The 20,608-nt window shown below is 46.1% G+C and overlaps 1 protein-coding gene and 1 pseudogene across 2 annotated transcripts in view; one reads left to right on the forward strand and one right to left on the reverse strand.

Annotated features, from left to right (window-relative positions):
* Nucleotides 1–201: 201 nt before the first annotated feature.
* Nucleotides 202–20,608, forward strand: part of LOC311113178 (acetylcholine receptor subunit beta-like) — a gene marked incomplete at both ends in the record, with an annotated part of 39,247 nt that continues 18,840 nt past the window's right edge. Inside the window, 4 exons of the mRNA XM_084156367.1 lie at nt 202–283; nt 1,900–2,033; nt 9,711–9,755; nt 10,234–10,343. Coding sequence (XP_084012493.1) covers nt 202–283; nt 1,900–2,033; nt 9,711–9,755; nt 10,234–10,343 — 371 coding nt within the window. The remainder of the gene's footprint in view (nt 284–1,899; nt 2,034–9,710; nt 9,756–10,233; nt 10,344–20,608) is intronic.
* On the reverse strand, nt 15,596–16,690 carry LOC311112618 (annotated as a pseudogene). The gene has a single exon. The product of its transcript is annotated as an uncharacterized misc_RNA (transcript).

Genomic DNA, 20,608 nt, shown 5'->3' on the forward strand with positions numbered 1-20,608 from the left:
GGGGAGTGTGTTAACGATTAGCGACTTGGTTGGACTATCCAGGTTCCTGCTAAAGGTGGTTAGAGTGCCCACCCATTGGGAGAGTGGGTACAGTTGGTGGGTAAGGTCGGTACACCCCTACGGTACAGTTTGGTTGGTTTGTTGGTTGCCAGGTGAAGGGGCAAAACAGTGTGGCTCCTTGTGGTCTGAGGTGTTTTGAGGATGTCTATGAGGATGAAGATGGGAGAGAGGATGGACCTTCTCCTGTGGGTGGTGTGTGCTTGCCTCTGCCTCACTCTCACTGGTAAGGAAAGTGTGTATGTGTGTCAGTGGAGGCTGCTGAGGGGAGGACGGCCCATAATAATGGGTGGAATGGAGTATAATGGCTGGAATGGAGTGAATGGAATGGTATCAAACACATACCTGTGTTTGATACCATTCCATTCACTCCATTCCAGCCATTTTTATGAGTCGTCCTCCCCTCAGCAGCCTCCACTGGTGTGTGTGTGTGTGTGTGTGTGTGTGTGTGCAATGCATGGCATGGGCATATATTTGTTTGCATCTGAGGTTGTGTGTTGAGGTTGAGGTTGTGTGTTGAGGTTGTGTGTTGAGGTTGAGGTTGTGTGTTAAGCGACTGAAGAAACACATGGTATGTGTAAGTCATAAATGACATCTCTTTAAAAAGACTGGTAAAAATGCCATTACAGTATGTCATTGTCATGACTTTATTAGCAACCTAATAACAGTACCACTCCTGCCTCTGTGCACTTTGGTTTTGAGTGACAAACAGAAAAAAAACATACACCCAACCAAGATCCATGCCTTTGACTTTGACCTTGTGACCCAGTGGGGGTGTTGCAAGCAAACATCCCCACATGCTAGCTGGTGACCTCTAGGCCATTGTCTCCCCTGGGTGCCTACTGTGGTGGTGTAGTGTCATTGTATGTGTCCCCTCTCTCTCTCTGGGGAGGGAAACCAGGCAGTAGAGAGAGAGAGAGAGAGAGAGAGAGAGAGAGAGAGAGAGAGAGAGAGAGAGAGAGAGAGAGAGAGAGAGAGAGAGAGAGAGGCAGCCAGACTGTGATAGAGTGACTGTGATAGAGGACAGGGAACGTGGGAGCTAATAACCTGTCGGAAAGAGAGAGAGAGAAGGATAGAGAGATATAAAGAGAGAGGGGGAATAGAAACAAAGAGATAGACATATGGAAAGAGAATTTGAGACAGATGTACATGGTTTGGTGGATTAGTATAATATTACTGTTTGATCGAAGCAAATATATAAATCAGGGCCCATATGTATTAAGCGTCTTAGAGTAGGAGTGCTGATGAATATGATTATATGGACAGGAGGGAGCTGATCCTAGATCAGAACTCCTATTCTACGAAGCTTGATAATTTCAGCCCCAGCAGTACACATTGAAAGAATGAAAGACCAAAGTAAAGTGCTCCTTCATCAGAGATCAAATGGAACGTTTAACGAAGCTCATTAACACTCCATTGTGTGATCATTCTATTTAGAATCTATTTTGATCTCAGATTTTGCCGCTGCTCCAGATATGTCTTTGAACCTGCAGTGCAGTAGTGGATATCGATTACAGTATAGATCACCTTTGCTACCCATTGTACACCACCTGCTCCTTACTTGTTGTTTCAGTCCCTCAGCCTCTCTCTCTCTCTCTCTCTCCTCTTGTTCCCTCTTTTTCTCTTCTCATTCCATATCTCTCTCTTTCCCTCTCTCTCTCTCTCTCTCTATCGCCATCTCTCTCTTGCTCTCTTGTTCTCGGTATCTCTCATCTCTCGCTCTCGCTCTCCCTCTCTCTATTTTTCTCTCCCTCTTTCTCTCACTCTCTCTCCACCTCTCTCCCTCTCCCTCTCCCCCCAATCTCTCTCTCCATCTTTCCCTCTTTCTCTATCTCTCTCCAGGAGCGTCAGAAACAGAGAAGCTGCTTCACAAGAAGATCTTCCATAACTACAACCTGAAGGTCCGGCCAGCTAAACAATGGGAGGAGAGAGTCCAGGTCCGAGTGGGGATGACCCTCTCTCAGCTCGTCAGCCTGGTACGACACACACACGCACACAGAACACACATATAAACATACACACATATACACACACACACACGCACATGATAACACATATAAACATGCACACACACACACACACACGAACACTCAAACAATTCATACATAGACACAAAAAAACAAATAAAAACTTGCTCTTGAGGACACACACACACACACACTTGGCACTGCCAGCTATCCTGCCAGCCAGCCCTCTCTCAGCGACATAGAGCCTCCAATCATGCATAGCCAATTATGGTTTCCTAGGACAGGATTGAGCATAGCGGGCTGCCATGCACAACAAGACTAACCCCCAGCTTAATGTCTCTATCTCTCTGGACAGAATGAGTCTCACCCCCAGCTTAATGTCTCTATCTCTCTGGATGATATGAGACTCACCCCCAGGTTAATGTCTCTATCTCTCTGGTCAGAATGAGACTCACCCCCAGGTTAATGTCTCTATCGCTCTGGGCAGAATGAGACTCACCCCCAGCTTAATGCCTCTATTTCTCTGGGCAGATTGAGACTCACCCCCAGTTTAATGTCTCTATCTCTCTGGTCAGAATGAGACTCACCCCCAGCTTACAGTTTTTCTCGATTGCTAAGACACATTTCTTGAAAGCTGCACTCCTTTTCTCTTAATTGTGAACACAAAACCCAATTTTCAAGCTACATTCACAAAACCTCAGACTCTTCTTGCAAAACCAAACTTTCACCTCAAAACAGTTCAATCTGTGCTCAAAACTGAACTATGTTGTCAAATCGTGCCCCGAGTCAATCAAAATAAAAAACACTACTGAACAGTCACTAAACACTATGTAGAAAAATAGAAAACACAATGCTCAGGACATGAAGCTGAAGAAATAAATGTTTATTGTTCACTGTAGGCTAAATGCATGTTGCAAAACAAAAAAAACCTGTGCATTTAGCACTTGTACAAAAAGACAAAACAGAAATCTTGTGCATTTACATGTAGCACTTGTAAAAACAAACAGAAATCTTATGCGTTTGCCACTTGTGTACAGTAAGCCCATGTAAAAATAAAGTACAAAAATATACAAATAAGTGCATTACTCAGCCACAGCATCATGTCTCCATCTGGGTCAAGCCACAGGACTTCATCCACATCACAGGCCACATTTTGTCTGGCCAGGCAACGGGGGAGAAAACCCCTGGCATGCCGTAACCAGGCTTGGCATGCCTCCACACCTATGTCACCACAGGCAAGTCCCATGGCTTGCAGGAGATTTACCCTGGTGTAAGGTTGGCGTTCATATACCTTCCACCGCCATGAGGAGAATAATTCCTCAATGGGGTTTAGGAAAGGGGAGTACGGTGGAAGGTAAAGATTGATAAAACCTTGGTTCATATTGTACCACTCTCTAACCTGGAGGGCTCTGTGAAAACTCACATTGTCCCAAACAACAACATAGATGGGATGCTCATCCTGCTGCCCTAACAAAGCATCTCGCATGTGATTGAGGAAAATGAGGAGCTGGTGAGTGTTGTAGGGCCCCAGGTTGGCATGATGGTGGACAACCCCATGATTGCTGATGGCAGCACATAATGTGACATTGCCACCACGCTGCCCAGGAACACCAACAATGGCCCGATTGCCAATCACATTACGGCCTCTCCTTCTCCTTTTGGTGAGATTAAACCCAGCTTCATCCATGTAGATGTATTGATGGGGTCTTTCCATTGCATCCAGTTGAAAAACCCTCTGTAGAAATATATATTTTTGTAAGTGATACGGAAAAAGTGATTTAGGCCACTACAGTAAATCACTACTTAGAGTAATCAACATTGAATGTGTCTGGATATATGCCAACCTGTAGATACTGGAATATTTGCTCTTTGACTCTGTCTGAGTTGCGATCAAAGGGCACTCTGTATAGCTGTTTCATGCGCAGTCTGTTGCGCTTGAAGACACGATCAACAGTAGAGAGGCTGACACTGTTGATACCCTCAAAATTTAAATGGTCCTCAATGATCTTCTGCTGAATTTCGCTCAGTTTAATGGCATTGTTCTCACGGACCATATCAACAATTAGGGTCTCTTGGTGTGGGGAGAACATACCTGTCCTCCCACCCCCATGTGGCAGTCTTTCAATTCTACAAAAAGAGAACATGGAGTTACAAAAAATATACATGGAATACTAGGCCTACAAACAGTTAGACCAACCCTCCATTACAATACTACAGTACATTGGTACAGTGATGTACTGAAACATATATTTACTTACAGTATACTGTGGTACAGTATATAGTATGTCATACAGTAATTGCTGTCAACATTTACATACTGTACTATAATGTCAAAAAAAGGTAATTACCTGTTCTCTTCTCTAAATCTTCGGATTATGGTGGACACAGTGAATCTACTGATGTTTGGTTGTACCTTTGTCCAGCCTCCCTCATGCTCATACCATGGACAAGAACATGGTCAATCACAGTAGCTCTGATTTCATCAGATATTACTGTTCTTTGTCTTCGCTGACCACCTCGACCACCTCGACCTCCTCTCACACGAACTCTTCCTCTCAGATTTCTATCCACTGTAGGGCCTCACAAACCAGTGCTCTCTGAACTGGCTTACTGTATATGTTCCCTCACATCATTAGCCACAAGTGTGATCAATTTGGAGTTGTTGTGTTCAAGTGGTGACAGCTGTGCTCTAATTGTGTTTGACTTTTGTCACCTGTGCTCACCATTATGCAGCACGGGTGCATCACAATGAAAATGTGTTGGCAAGTTATGTCTAAACAGGTGAAAAGTGCTTATGGTTTTGCCAAAAGAGTGATTGATTCAATCAGTGGGTTCAGGCAACTGAGCATTTGGTTCAGACAATAGGGTTTAGTGTTTTAGCAATTGAGAAAAACTGTAATGTCTATCTCTCTGGTCAGAATGAGACTCACCCCCAGCTTAATGTCTCTATCTCTCTGGGTAGAATGATACTCACCCCCAACTTAATGTCTCTATCTCTCTGGTCAGAATGAGACTCACCCCCAGCTTAATGTCTCTATCTCTCTGGGCAGATTGACACTCACCCCCAGCTTAATGTCTATCTCTCTGGTCAGAATGAGACTCACCCCCAACTTAATGTCTCTATCTCTCTGGGCAGATTGAGACTCATCCCCAACTTAATGTATCTATCTCTCTGGTCAGAATGAGACTCACCCCCAGCTTAATGTCTCTATCTCTCTGGTTGGAATGAGACTCACCCCCAGCTTAATGTCTCCATCTCTCTGATAGAATGAGCCTAACCCCCAGCTTAATGTCTCTATCTCTCTGATATAATGAGACTCACCCCCAGCTTAATGTCTCTATCTCTCTGAAAGAATGAGACTCACCCCCAGCTTAATGTCTCTATCTCTCTGTGCAGATTGAGACTCACCCCCAGCTTAATGTCTCTATCTCTCTGGTCAGAATGAGACTCACCCCCAGCTTAATGTATCTATCTCTCTGGTCAGAATGAGACTCACCTCCAGCTTAATGTCTCTATCTCTCTGGTCAGAATGAGACTGACCCACAGCTTAATGTCTCTATCTCTCTGGGCAGATTGAGACTCACCCACAGCTTAATGTCTCTATCTCTCTGGTCAGAATGAGACTCAACCCCAGCTTAATGTCTCTATCTCTCTGGTCAGAATGAGACTCACCCCCAGCTTAATGTCTCTATCTCTCTGGGCAGATTGAGACTCACCCCCAGCTTAATGTCTCTATCTCTCTGGTCAGAATGAGACTCACCCCCAGCTTAATGTCTATCTCACTGGTCAGAATGAGACTCACCCCCAGCTTAATGTCTCTATCTTTCTGGTTAGAATGAGACTCACCCCCAGCTTAATGTATCTATCTCTCTGGTCAGAATGAGACTCACCCCCAGCTTAATGTCTCTATCTCTCTGGTTGGAATGAGACTCACCCCCAGCTTAATGTCTCCATCTCTCTGATAGAATGAGCCTAACCCCCAGCTTAATGTCTCTATCTCTCTGATATAATGAGACTCACCCCCAGCTTAATGTCTCTATCTCTCTGAAAGAATGAGACTCACCCCCAGCTTAATGTCTCTATCTCTCTGTGCAGATTGAGACTCACCCCCAGCTTAATGTCTCTATCTCTCTGGTCAGAATGAGACTCACCCCCAGCTTAATGTATCTATCTCTCTGGTCAGAATGAGACTCACCTCCAGCTTAATGTCTCTATCTCTCTGGTCAGAATGAGACTGACCCACAGCTTAATGTCTCTATCTCTCTGGGCAGATTGAGACTCACCCACAGCTTAATGTCTCTATCTCTCTGGTCAGAATGAGACTCAACCCCAGCTTAATGTCTCTATCTCTCTGGTCAGAATGAGACTCACCCCCAGCTTAATGTCTCTATCTCTCTGGGCAGATTGAGACTCACCCCCAGCTTAATGTCTCTATCTCTCTGGTCAGAATGAGACTCACCCCCAGCTTAATGTCTATCTCACTGGTCAGAATGAGACTCACCCCCAGCTTAATGTCTCTATCTTTCTGGTTAGAATGAGACTCACCCCCAGCTTAATGTCTCCATCTCTCTGATAGAATGAGACTCACCCCCAGCTTAATGTCTCTATCTCTCTGATATAATGAGATTTACCCCCAGCTTAATGTCTCTATCTCTCTGGGCAGATTGAGACTCACCCCCAGCTTAATGTCTCTATCTCTCTGGTCGGAATGAGACTCACCCCCAGCTTAATGTCTCTATCTCTCTGGTCAGATTGAGACTCACCCCCAGCTTAATGTCTCTATCTCTCTGGGTAGAATGAGACTCACCCCCATTTTAATGTCTCTATCTCTCTGGTCAGAATGAGACTCACCCCCAGCTTAATGTCTCTATCTCTCTGGTCAGAATGAGACTCACCCCCAGCTTAATGTCTATCTCTCTCGTCAGAATGAGACTCACCCCCAGCTTAATGTCTCTATCTCTCTTGGCAGATTGAGACTCACCCCCAGCTTAATGTCTATATCTCTCTGGGTAGAATGAGACTCACCCCCAGCTTAATGTCTCTATCTCTATGGTCAGAATGAGACTCACCCCCAGCTTAATGTCTCTATCTCTCTGGGCAGATTGACACTCACCCCCAGCTTAATGTCTATCTCTCTGGTCAGAATGAGACTCACCCCCAGCTTAATGTCTCTATCTCTCTGGGTGGAATGATACTCACCCCCAGCTTAATGTCTCTATCTCTCTGGTCAGAATGAGACTCACCCCCAGCTTAATGTCTCTATCTCTCTGGGCAGATTGAGACTCATCCCCAACTTAATGTCTCTATCTCTCTGGTCAGAATGAGACTCACCCCCATTTTAATGTCTCTATCTCTCTGGTTGGAATGAGACTCACCCCCAGCTTAATGTCTCCATCTCTCTGATAGAATGAGCCTAACCCCCAGCTTAATGTCTCTATCTCTCTGATATAATGAGACTCACCCCCAGCTTAATGTCTCTATCTCTCTGATAGAATGAGACTCACCCCCAGCTTAATGTCTCTATCTCTCTGTGCAGATTGAGACTCACCCCCAGCTTAATGTCTCTATCTCTCTGGTCAGAATGAGACTCACCCCCAGCTTAATGTCTCTATCTCTCTGGTCAGAATGAGACTCACCTCCAGCTTAATGTCTCTATCTCTCTGGTCAGAATGAGACTGACCCCCAGCTTAATGTATCTATCTCTCTGGGCAGATTGAGACTCACCCACAGCTTAATGTCTCTATCTCTCTGGTCAGAATGAGACTCAACCCCAGCTTAATGTCTCTATCTCTCTGGGCAGATTGAGACTCACCCCCAGCTTAATGTCTCTATCTCTCTGGTCAGAATGAGACTCACCCCCAGCTTAATGTCTCTATCTCTCTGGGTGGAATGATACTCACCCCCAGCTTAATGTCTCTATCTCTCTGGTCAGAATGAGACTCACCCCCAGCTTAATGTCTCTATCTCTCTGGGCAGATTGAGACTCATCCCCAACTTAATGTCTCTATCTCTCTGGTCAGAATGAGACTCACCCCCATTTTAATGTCTCTATCTCTCTGGTTGGAATGAGACTCACCCCCAGCTTAATGTCTCCATCTCTCTGATAGAATGAGCCTAACCCCCAGCTTAATGTCTCTATCTCTCTGATATAATGAGACTCACCACCAGCTTAATGTCTCTATCTCTCTGATAGAATGAGACTCACCCCCAGCTTAATGTCTCTATCTCTCTGTGCAGATTGAGACTCACCCCCAGCTTAATGTCTCTATCTCTCTTTGCAGATTGAGACTCACCCCCAGCTTAATGTCTCTATCTCTCTGGTCAGAATGAGACTCACCCCCAGCTTAATGTCTCTATCTCTCTGGTCAGAATGAGACTCACCTCCAGCTTAATGTCTCTATCTCTCTGGTCAGAATGAGACTGACCCCCAGCTTAATGTATCTATCTCTCTGGGCAGATTGAGACTCACCCACAGCTTAATGTCTCTATCTCTCTGGTCAGAATGAGACTCAACCCCAGCTTAATGTCTCTATCTCTCTGGGCAGATTGAGACTCACCCCCAGCTTAATGTCTCTATCTCTCTGGGCAGATTGAGACTCACCCCCAGCTTAATGTCTCTATCTTAAGGGTAGAATGAGACTCACCCCCAGCTTAATGTCTCTATCTCTCTGGGCAGATTGAGACTCACCCACAGCTTAATGTCTCTATCTCTCTGGTCAGAATGAGACTCAACCCCAGCTTAATGTCTCTATCTCTCTGGGCAGATTGAGACTCACCCCCAGCTTAATGTCTCTATCTCTCTGGTCGGAATGAGACTCACCCCCAGCTTAATGTCTCTATCTCTCTAGGTAGAATGAGACTCACCACCAGCTTAATGTCTCTATCTCTCTGGGCAGATTGAGACTCACCCCCAGCTTAATGTCTCTATCTCTCTGGTCAGAATGAGACTCACCCCCAGCTTAATGTCTCTATCTCTCTGGGCAGATTGAGACTCACCCCCAGCTTAATGTCTCTATCTCTCTGGTCAGAATGAGACTCACCCCCAGCTTAATGTCTCTATCTCTCTGGTCAGAATGAGACTCACCCCCAGCTTAATGTCTCTATCTCTCTGGTCAGAATGAGACTCACCCCCAGCTTAATGTCTCTATCTCTCTGGGCAGATTGAGACTCACCCCCAGCTTAATGTCTCTATCTCTCTGGTCAGAATGAGACTCACCCCCAGCTTAATGTCTATCTCTCTGGGTAGAATGAGACTCACCCCCAGCTTAATGTCTCTATCTCTCTGGGCAGATTGAGACTCACCCCCAGCTTAATGTCTCTATCTCTCTGGTCAGAATGAGACTCACCCCCAGCTTAATGTCTCTATCTCTCTGGTCAGAATGAGACTCACCCCCAGCTTAATGTCTCTATCTCTCTGGTCAGAATGAGACTCACCCCCAGCTTAATGTCTCTATCTCTCTGGTCAGAATGAGACTCACCCCCAGGTTAATGTCTCTATCTTTCTGGTTAGAATGAGACTCACCCCCAGCTTAATGTCTCCATCTCTCTGGTAGAATGAGACTAACCCCCAGCTTAATGTCTCCATCTCTCTGGGCAGAATGAGACTCACTCCCAGCTTAATGCCTCTATCTCTCTGGTCAGAATGAGACTCACCCCCAGCTTAATGTCTCTATCTCTCTGGTCAGAATGAGAAGAACGAGGAGATGACAACCAACGTGTTCATGAATATGGTGAGCGTCAAGCATTTATCTTCATCACCTCTCAGCTAATCCTCCCTTGTTGCCTCCCTCTCTTCTTATCTCCACGTCCCCCCTCTCTTTTAAAAATGGGACTTGTCACTTTTTATAACGGCAAATTATTTATTTATTTATCGCTCACGCATGCAGCCTTGCTCTTTCGCTCTCTCGCTCCGTCTCTCTCTTTCTTTCTTCTCGCTTTCCGCCCATCTCTTCTTCCCTCGCTCCCTTGGTCTGCGGTGCTAATTGGTATTGGAGCGGGCCTGAGTGTGTGTGACAGTGCATTGTGTGGAAATGAGACCACCGGATCCACGTTAGAAATGACAGCATTAATGATTTCACCTCTGTCTGTTCCCATTCTGTTCTTTATCTCCTCCTCACATTGTGACTTTATATATTTTGCTCCTCCTCTCTCTCTCTCTCTCTCTATCCCTCCCTCTCTTTAACCCACCCTCCCTCCCTCTCTCTCTAGGCATGGACCGACTACAGATTATCATGGAATCCAGAGGATTATGATAATATAGACGTCCTCAGGATTCCTTCCAACAAGGTGTGGCGGCCAGACATCTACCTCATCAACAAGTGAGAATCCTGTCCTGCTCCAAAATAGAATAGCATAGAACAGCATTCATGTTCCATGACCAAGAGTTTAGAATAGCATAGAACCCCATCCATGTTCTATCACCAACAGTTTAGAATAGCATAGAACACCATCCATGTTCCATGACCAAGAGTTTAGAATAGCATAGAACACCATCCATGTTCCATGACCAAGAGTTTAGAATAGCATAGAACACCAACCATGTTCCATGACCAAGAGTTTAGAATAGCATAGAACACCATCCATGTTCCCTGACCAATAGTTTAGAATAGCATAGAACACCATCCATGTTTCATGACCAAGAGTTTAGAATAGCATAGAACACCATCCATGTTCCATGACCAAGAGTTTAGAATAGCATAGAACACCATCAATGTTCCATGACCAAGAGTTTAGAATAGCATAGAACACCATCCATGTTCCATGACCAAGAGTTTAGAATAGCTGAGAACACCATCCATGTTCCATGACCAAGAGTTTAGAATAGCATAGAACACCATCCATGTTCTATCACCAAGAGTTTAGAATAGCTGAGAACACATCCATGTTCCATGACCAATAGTTTAGAATAGCATAGAACACCATCCATGTTCCATGACCAAGAGTTTAGAATAGCTGAGAACACCATCCATGTTCCATGACCAAGAGTTTAGAATAGCTGAGAACACCATCCATGTTCCATGACCAAGAGTTTAGAATAGTATAGAACACCATCCATGTTCCATGACCAAGAGTTTAGAATAGCATAGAACACCATCCATGTTCCATGACCAAGAGTTTAGAATAGCATAGAACACCATCCATGTTCCATGACCAAGAGTTTAGAATAGCATAGAACACCATCCATGTTCCATGACCAAGAGTTTAGAATAGCATAGAACACCATCCATGTTCCATGACCAAGAGTTTAGAATAGCATAGAACACCATCCATGTTCCATGACCAAGAGTTTAGAATAGCTGAGAACACCATCCATGTTCCATGACCAAGAGTTTAGAATAGCATAGAACACCATCCATGTTCCATGACCAAGAGTTTAGAATAGCATAGAACACCATCCATGTTCCATGACCAAGAGTTTAGAATAGCATAGAACACCATCCATGTTCCATGACCAAGAGTTTAGAATAGCATAGAACACCATCCATGTTCCATGACCAAGAGTTTAGAATAGCATAGAACACCATCCATGTTCCTTGACCAACAGTTTAGAATAGCATAGAACACCATCCATGTTCCATGACCAAGAGTTTAGAATAGCATAGAACACCATCCATGTTCCATGACCAAGAGTTTAGAATAGCATAGAACACCATACATGTTCCATGACCAAGAGTTTAGAATAGCATAGAACACCATCCATGTTCCATGACCAAGAGTTTAGAATAGCATAGAACACCATCCATGTTCCATGACCAAGAGTTTAGAATAGCATAGAACACCATCCATGTTCCATGACCAAGAGTTTAGAATAGCATAGAACACCATCCATGTTCCATGACCAAGAGTTTAGAATAGCTGAGAACACCATCCATGTTCCAACCAACAAGCTCTCACAGTCTCACTTCAGAATTAGACGTTCATCCATGTGTCTCAAGTGTCAAATTTCTAAGTTGAGTGTTGAAGGCTAAATTTAGGCATTAACTCCGAAATCTTAAGGTTAGGCATTAACTCAGAATGGTTAAGGTAAGGGTTAAGGTTTGGGATAGGCTTAAAAGAAAAATCTCTTTTTTTTTGTGGTCCTCTGTAGCTCAGCTGGTAGAGCACGGCGCTTGTAACGCCAAGGTAGTGGGTTCGATCCCCGGGACCACCCATACACAAAAATGTATGCACGCATGACTGTAAGTCGCTTTGGATAAAAGCGTCTGCTAAATGGCATATTATTTTTATTTTATTTATTTTTCTTCTATAACTGGATTTGAATACGCAACATTTGGAATCAGAGGCAGATGCTTACACCCGTTTGCCATCCCCATCCACAAAGCCTTAGCAAAACCGAAACCCACTTGAAGGTAACAGAGCTCACTGTTGCCCCTAGTGGCCGGTTTCCACGTCCTCTCCCGACGTCCTCAGACATGATGGACGTTGAATACTGACTTGTATCACGGGTGACCTGGCTGGTTCCATCACCAAGAGTTTAGAATAGCAGAAAACAACATCCATGTTCCATCACAAAGAGTTTAGAATAGCAGAGAACACTATCCATGTTTCATCACCAAGAGTGTAGAATAGCAGAGAGCACCATCCATGTTCCATAACCAATAGTTTTTCCTGACCATTTGACACTGAACAGGAAAAACTCTGCACTCCTTAGATGTCCCTAAAACTGTGGCCTTGTGTTTTCTTTTGGCCCTGTCCCGCCCCGTCCTGCCCCCCTCATCCCTTTTCCCCAGAGCTGAAAAACGTTCTGCAAATGTGTTTCTTTACCTCTACTTTAGCACAATTGTTTGTGGTCACCCTCCCTTCACATTTATCACTGTCAATCGTGAACGATAATTCTTTAAGTTTTACCGTCCATGCAGCATCTGCACACCAACCATTTGATCTGGGGATATTTCGATCTTCTTGAGTTATGAATGCTACAGTGTTGTTAGGAGCAGTGGTGTAAAGTACTTAAGTAAAAATACTTTAATGTACTAGTTAAGTCGTTTTTGGGGATATCTGTACTTTACTTTACTATTTATATTTTTGACAACTTTTACTTTTACTTCACTACATTCCTTAAGAAAATATTGTACATTTTACTCCATACATTTTCCCTGACACACAAAAGTACTCATTACATTTTGAATGCTTAGCAGGATGGGAAAATGGTCCAATTCACACACTTATCAAGAGAACATCCCTGGTCATCCCTACTGCCTCTGATCTGGCGGACTCACTAAACACAAATGCTTCATTTGTAAATTATGTCTGAGTGTTGGAGATAGCCGCTGGCTATCCATACATTTAAAAAACAAGAAAATTGTGCCGTCTGGTTTGCTTAATATAAGGAATTTGAAATGATTTATACTTTTGATACTTAAGTATATTTAAGCAATTACATTTACTTTTGATACTTAGGTATATTTCAAATTAATTACTTTTAGACTTTTACTCAATTAGTATTTTACTGGATGACTTTCACTTTTAATTTAGTCATTTTCTATTGAGGTATCTTTCCTTTTACTCAAGTATGACAATTGGGTACTTTTTCCACCACTGGTTAGGAGGAGCCTATAGTGTTTTTAATTAGCTATACACAGTGAGCGAAATTGTAGAAAATATGGTGTTAACAAACTCTAGCATGCGCCTGTGTTTTGTTTCAATGAAAGCCCATATTTTGCCTAGTGGTGCACGCTCTTGAGTTTTGGCCGCATGAGAGAAAAATGCGACCTTTTGCACAATCATCCTAAAATCTCAGAAGAAATTAGGTGGTGTTTTTTGTCTGACAGTAACGTTATACTATGCTATTATATACGGTTCTGTTATGTACAATGCTATTATTATGTAATCTTGCAGACAGTAATTCAGCTCCAACGAGCACCATTGCCTGTTCTCTGGGCAGCTGAACGAGTAGAGCAGAGACTGTGCGTAACGTAGAGATTCCCGCACATGCGCAGAAGCTTTGGACCTTTAGCTGTCGGGAAAAGGGTTCCAGAGAATTTGGATCTGTAGCCACTCCGTAAAATGTAAATGAACTACAACTTCCTTTTAAGATCCCACCAGCTTTTATGTCATGTTGAAGAGCATCTGGAGTAAACGGTTTCTGTCGCAAAACGTTTACTCCAAACGGAAAACGTTTTGCAACGAAAACTAGAGTTTTCAGGTAGCTCCCTCCCCATTTACTCAAATTCAGGTAGGTCCCTCCCAGTTCGTTCCGTTTGCTCTGTTTGCTTCCATTTGGTTCTTAAAAAGTGAACGGTTTCCATTGCAAGACGTAATGAACACACCCCTGGTTTTCTGTTCAACCTGATAATTGCACCCACCTGGTGTCCCAGCCATGTCTAAATCAGTCCTAGTTTAGAGGGGAAGAATGAAAATAAGCAGTGGAAATGTTTTGACTTCGAGGTCCAGATTTGAATATCCCTGCCATAGGTCATATTTACAGTTTACAGTTATAATCACAGAATGATTTTACATACCAGAATAACTTACCAGTGTAGTCTCCCCTCATTGGTTGATGTTCAAATGATCCGAATAAGAAGTATAAATGTGCACTATGTAGGATGTAATGTGCAGGCTGTAATTTATAAACTGCTTAAAAGTTTTTCTATGGCAGCTTCAACTGAATTCCGGTTTTAATGGTTTTAGAATGTAGCCTACAGCAACAGGATTGGCCAGTGTAGGAGATGGCTAGGCACTTGGCAACATGCACAATCTAGATGACAAGGTCATAAAAATGCATTCCACATACAATATGATTCAATAAAACATATGTATTTGTGAGCAAAGTCAGTTTGAGTAATTTGACACATTGTGGATATACAGATGTAGGATCTTAATCACCCTGTTGCAGGATAACTTTCCTGCAATACAGGAAATGTAAAACTTGTAGTGTATTTGAGATTTAAAAAGCCTTCTGAAGTTTATAATTTCCACTTAGAAATGTCATACTTGATTTTCCCTTACAAAAAATGTATCAAACCCTACAAAAATGTCAATTAATTATAATCCACCTGATAATTCACATTTCCTGTTTCTGCAGGCTTATTTTCCTGCTGTAGCAAACTGGCTCAAATTAAGATCCTACATCTGTAGGCATAGCTGCGGGAAGATGTTTGGGGGTGGGGGTGGTGCAATAATTTTTTGTATTCATATTTAATTTTAATTCCGATCAGCACCCCTACTTCCAGCGGCTGTGTCTGTAGGATATTTAACATAACATATTTTGGCGGTCAAATTTAGTACATCTTGTCAGTGACTGTAACAGATTAAAGGCCTATTATTATAAACAATTTGCGTTGTGAAAAGTAATGTAAAATGGCTTATAATACCATTAATATTCCCAATTGTTATTATTATTGTAAGAAAAAAATACCTACCTACTGTTACAGAGAAACATGAAACTCGAGGAGTCAACCATAGATGGAGCGTACAAAACTCCCTACATAAACGGTTGCAGATCCTTTTTATACCCATGTCCTTGCACGTGTGGTAATAATGAAGTAGCCTAAACTAAGGCCTGCGTCAAGGGCAAGAACTATTGTCAATCACATAAGCTAGGCCTACTAACCAGGTTATCTGTAGAAGTCTATAACAACATCATTGCTTTCTCTGTTGTCCTCAGTGCTCTGAAGTCCATATCTGAACCTATAGGAACATTTGCAGAGGAATATAAATGTAGGAATGGGTTTCTGTCCATGCCTGACAGGCTGAACACAACCTCTGGATGTTTCTCAGAGTCTGTAACGGCTCCTCTACTTAAGTGGCAGTAAAACCTGTCACTGGCAGATGTCGTCAGGGAGATTGATGTACGGCCCCAGCCATACGCTCTTGAGCCAGAACACCAGCCCCACCAATAAGCTGTTGGCTCACTCAAACCACAGGAGGATGACGCTTGTGTATGGGGGGACTGCAAGGCCCAAGAGCTCACAGGCGATGCACATGACCAGGTAAGATGCCCACGTTTTGCTGAAGCCCAAAGTCAGTCTGATGTAAAGGGGGGGGGCCTCTGCCATTCGGCCTCCACTGCCAGTGCTTTTTCCTCATCCTCGTCAGCCCCTAGCTGCCCTAACTTGGCATACCTGAAGCTCAAGTTGCTCTGCAGCGTTGGGTTGACATAGTCCCACTGCTCTGTCAGCCTGTTGGCCTCCTTCAGCCATGAGGACAGCTGTTTGTAGTGGCGCAGCAGCACAACTTGAGATGGCTATGCAGATCCCTCGTTCTTTCCTCCCTCGTATTCGACCTGTACGCCGGCCAGCACCCACACCAGCAGCGTCAGGGCGCAGTTCCACAGGGCCCTGCAGGGGGCTGTGTGGCACGCGGCTTAGCATGGCTCGGAGGCACAGTCCAGCAGCCCCAGGCCTAGCACGGGCAGAGGCAATGTGTTGAACACTGCCGAGGCATGCTCCAAGAGGAAGCACATGGACACTGGGGAGCTGGCGGGTCCGAGGAACCACACAGCCGCCATGGTGCACTCCAACGCCACATCGACCAGGAAGATGGAGAGGCCACAGCCGCCCATGAAAGAGGTGTGCAGCCGGTGCAGACCAGACAGTCCAGGCCCACCTGAGATGAACAGAATCAGGCTGGTGTTGTCCTCGCGGCCCTCCTCTTCCCAGGACTCAATGATGGCCAGCATGTTGAAGCTTTTGCTGTTGAGACTGAGCCCAGCCCCAGAAGTCATCTATTGGGTCTGTGACGTTCTGATCGATGTCACCAAAAAAAGCTGTTGAAGAGTGTTTGTAGATCCAGTCACTCTGTTGAAGAGTGACTGGCTCTACAACAGGGTTCTTCAATTCCGGTCCTGGAGGGCCGAAACACTTCTGTTTTTTATTTCTACCTGGTAGTTAATTGCACTCACCTGGTGTCCCAGGTCTGAATTAGCCCCTGATTAGAAGGAGAGGATGAAAAACAGAGGTGTTTCGGCCCTCCAGGACCGGAATGGAAGAACCCTGCTCTACAAACACCTTCTACCAAGCAATGAGACGTTTTTCTAGTGTTATCAATACTATCTGGTCTCTCGTGACTCGTCTACAGCAACAACACCTTAGGGGAGTTGAAAATAAGAAACTTCAGCTCTCCCTTTAATGGATGTAGCATGCCTCAACACTTGTTTGGATTCCACCAACCTCAAGGGTTAAGAAATACAGTAGCCTATTGTCACGGTTTCGGCCGAGACTGCTCCTCCTCCTGGTTCGGGCAGGCTTCGGCGAGCGCCATCCCCGGAGTACTAGCTGCCACCGCTCTATGTTTCGTCAGTCGATTGCTTTTGTCTGTCTGTATCACCTGTGTCCATTTGTGTGTTGATTGCGTGCCCTATAAGTTCCTTGTTTTGTGTTAGTATTATTGTGTGTTGTTATTTTTACTGCCACAGTGTCGGAGCTACGTCTTCGCTCCCTGTTTGTTTTGTGTTCAGTGTTTTACGCGTGTGCGTAATTCTCCCTCGCCTCTTTGTGTTTTTGAGGTCAGAGGTTTTCCAGTTTCTTTGGACTATTAAATATACTGTTGGACTTTACCTCAGTGTCCTGCGCCTGACTCCTCCACCACATCCACATCGGTAACGTGACAGAACAACACACCAACATGGAGTCAGCAGGAACAGCGGCGGTACCCGAATCCCTGGAGGACCGGATCAACTACCAGGACAACATGATCCGGCAACTCGGGACCGCCATGGACGAGGTGTCCCACACTCTGCGCCGATTGGTGAATCGAGAGGTGCCCACGCACTCTTACAACATCCCATCACCAACGGCCAGTCCTCCTCTCTCAGCACCGGAACCCAGTGGCATTCGGCTCTCGCTCCCGAGGGCATATGACGGTTCTGCAGCCGGGTGTCAGGGATTCCTCCTGCAGGTGGAACTTTACCTTGCCACCATACACCCGGCGCCCTCGGGATACGAGAGCGTCTCCGCCCTCATCTCCTGTCTATCCGGCAAGGCGTTGGAGTGGGCCAACGCCGAATGGAGGGGAATAGACGCCGCAACCATCACCTACGCGGAGTTCTCCCGCCGCTTCAGGGCTGTCTTCGATCATCCACCTGAGGGGAAAGCGGCGGGAGAGCGTCTATTCCACCTTCGACAGGGGAAGAGGAGCGCACAGGAGTTCGCACTGGAGTTCCGGACACTAGCGGCTGATGCGGGGTGGAATGAGAGGGCCCTCATCGACCACTACCGGTGTAGCCTACAAGAGGACATTCGACGTGAGCTGGCCTGCAGGGACACCAACCTGTCGTTCGACCAGTTGGTGGACATTTCCATCCGTCTAGACACCCTGCTGGCTACCCGCGGACGTCCCGAGTGGGGGTCGTCCATTCCACCCTCCAGCACCTCCGAGCCGATTCCCATGGAGCTCGGGGGTGCTGGCGCTAGAGAGAGGAGGAGAGGGAACCCGAGGGGGGCCATCCCCTGCACCACCTGTGGTCGTGGAGGACACACCGCGGCCAGGTGCTGGGGAGGGTCTCCTGGGAGAGGGGACAACAGGCCACGCACTGGGGAGTCATTTCAGGTGAGTAGGTGCCCCACTAACCCAGAGCTTTCTGTTGGTCACATGAGTATTCCTGTGAGATTTCCACAGGTGGCACCTCATTCCCAGCATAAGGCGCTAGTAGATTCAGGCGCAGCTGGTAACTTTATTGATCGGGCATTTTGTGGAAGGTTAGGAATTCCCCTTCGGCCGGTAGAAGCTCCATTTCCTGTCCACGCATTAGACAGCCGGCCGTTGGGGTCGGGTCTGATCAGGGATGTCACAGCACCACTGACGATGACGACGCAGGGGGGTCATGAGGAGACCATTCAGTTTTATCTGATTGACTCTCCTGCGTACCCCGTGGTGTTGGGCCTTCCCTGGTTAAGCACCCATGATCCTACCATAGCGTGGCAACAGAGGGCTCTTATGGAGTGGTCTGCCCAGTGTGTAGGGAGATGTCTAGGTGTTTCCGTAGGGGCGACCTCGGTAGAGAGTCCGAACCAAGTGCCCGCACTGCGCATTCCCCCTGAGTATGAGGATTTAGCACTCGTGTTTAGCAAATTGAGGGCAACACGGCTACCTCCTCACAGACAGGGGGACTGTGCGATAAATCTCCAGAGAGGAGCGGCCCTTCCCCGGAGTCATGTGTATCCCCTGTCTCAAGAGGAAACAGCGGCTATGGAGACTTACATAGCCGAGTCCTTGGCACAGGGATACATACGGTCCTCTACTTCCCCGGTCTCATCGAGTTTCTTCTTTGTGAAGAAGAAGGACGGGGGATTGCGCCCGTGTATTGATTACCGTAGTCTCAATCAGATCACAGTTAAATACAGTTACCCACTTCCACTGATTGTGACGATGACGGAGTCATTACGCGGAGCGCGGTTCTTCACCAACTTGGATCTCAGGAGCGCGTACAATCTGGTGCGCATTAGGGAGGGGGATGAATGGAAAACAGCATTTAGCACCACCTCGGGTCATTACGAGTATCTCGTCATGCCATACGGGTTAATGAATGCTCCTTCAGTCTTCCAATCCTTTGTTGACGAGGATTTCCGGGACATGCATGGGCAGGGTGTAGTAGTTTACATCGACGACATCCTAGTGTATTCTTCTACACGAGCCGAGCATGTAGCCCAGGTGCGCCGAGTGTTGAGAAGACTGTTGGAGCATGACCTGTATGTCAAGGCAGAGAAATGCCTGTTCTTCCAGGAGTCCGTCTCCTTTTTGGGTTATCGGTTGTCCGCGTCTGGCGTGGAGATAGAGGTAGACCGGGTATCGGCCGTGCGTAATTGGCAAACTCCAACCACTGTAAAAGAGGTGCAGCAGTTCTTGGGTTTTGCTAATTACTACCGGAGGTTTATTCGGGGTTTTGGACAGGTTGCAGCTCCCATTACGTCCCTGTTAAAGGGGGGTCCGGTTCGTTTGCAGTGGTCGGCTGAGGCGGACAGGGCATTTGTCAAACTAAAGAACCTGTTCACCTCGGCCCCTGTGCTGGCGCATCCGGATCCCTCTTTACCCTTCCAAGTAGAGGTAGACGCGTCCGAGACCGGTATTGGGGCAGTTCTGTCACAACGGTCCGGCACGCCACCTAAACTCCGCCCCTGTGCGTTCTACTCCAAGAAGCTCAGCTCGGCGGAGCGTAATTATGATGTTGGGGACAGGGAGCTGTTAGCCGTAGTCCAGGCCCTAAAGGTGTGGAGGCATTGGCTTGAGGGGGCTCAACACCCTTTCCTCATTCTGACTGATCACCGTAACCTGGAGTACATCCGGGCAGCTAGGAGATTGAACCCTCGTCAGGCTAGGTGGAACATGTTCCTAACCCGGTTCGTTTTTAAGATCACATACATCCCTGGGTCCCAGAATGGTAAGGCAGACGCCCTGTCCCGGCGGTATGACACAGAGGAGAGGTCCAACGAGCCTACTTCCATATTGCCGGAGTCTTGTTTGGTGGCTCCGGTGGTATGGGAGGTCGATGCGGAAATCGAGCGGGCACTGCGTACCGACCCTACTCCCCCCGAGTGTCCTGTGGGGCGGCCGTACGTTCCGCTCGAGATTCGTGATCGACTGATTTATTGGGCTCATACATCACCCTCCTCTGGACATCCAGGTATTGGCCGGACCGTGCACTGTC

Source organism: Coregonus lavaretus (genome assembly GCF_964263955.1).
Source record: "Coregonus lavaretus genome assembly, chromosome: 39".
NCBI lineage: Eukaryota > Metazoa > Chordata > Actinopteri > Salmoniformes > Salmonidae > Coregonus > Coregonus lavaretus.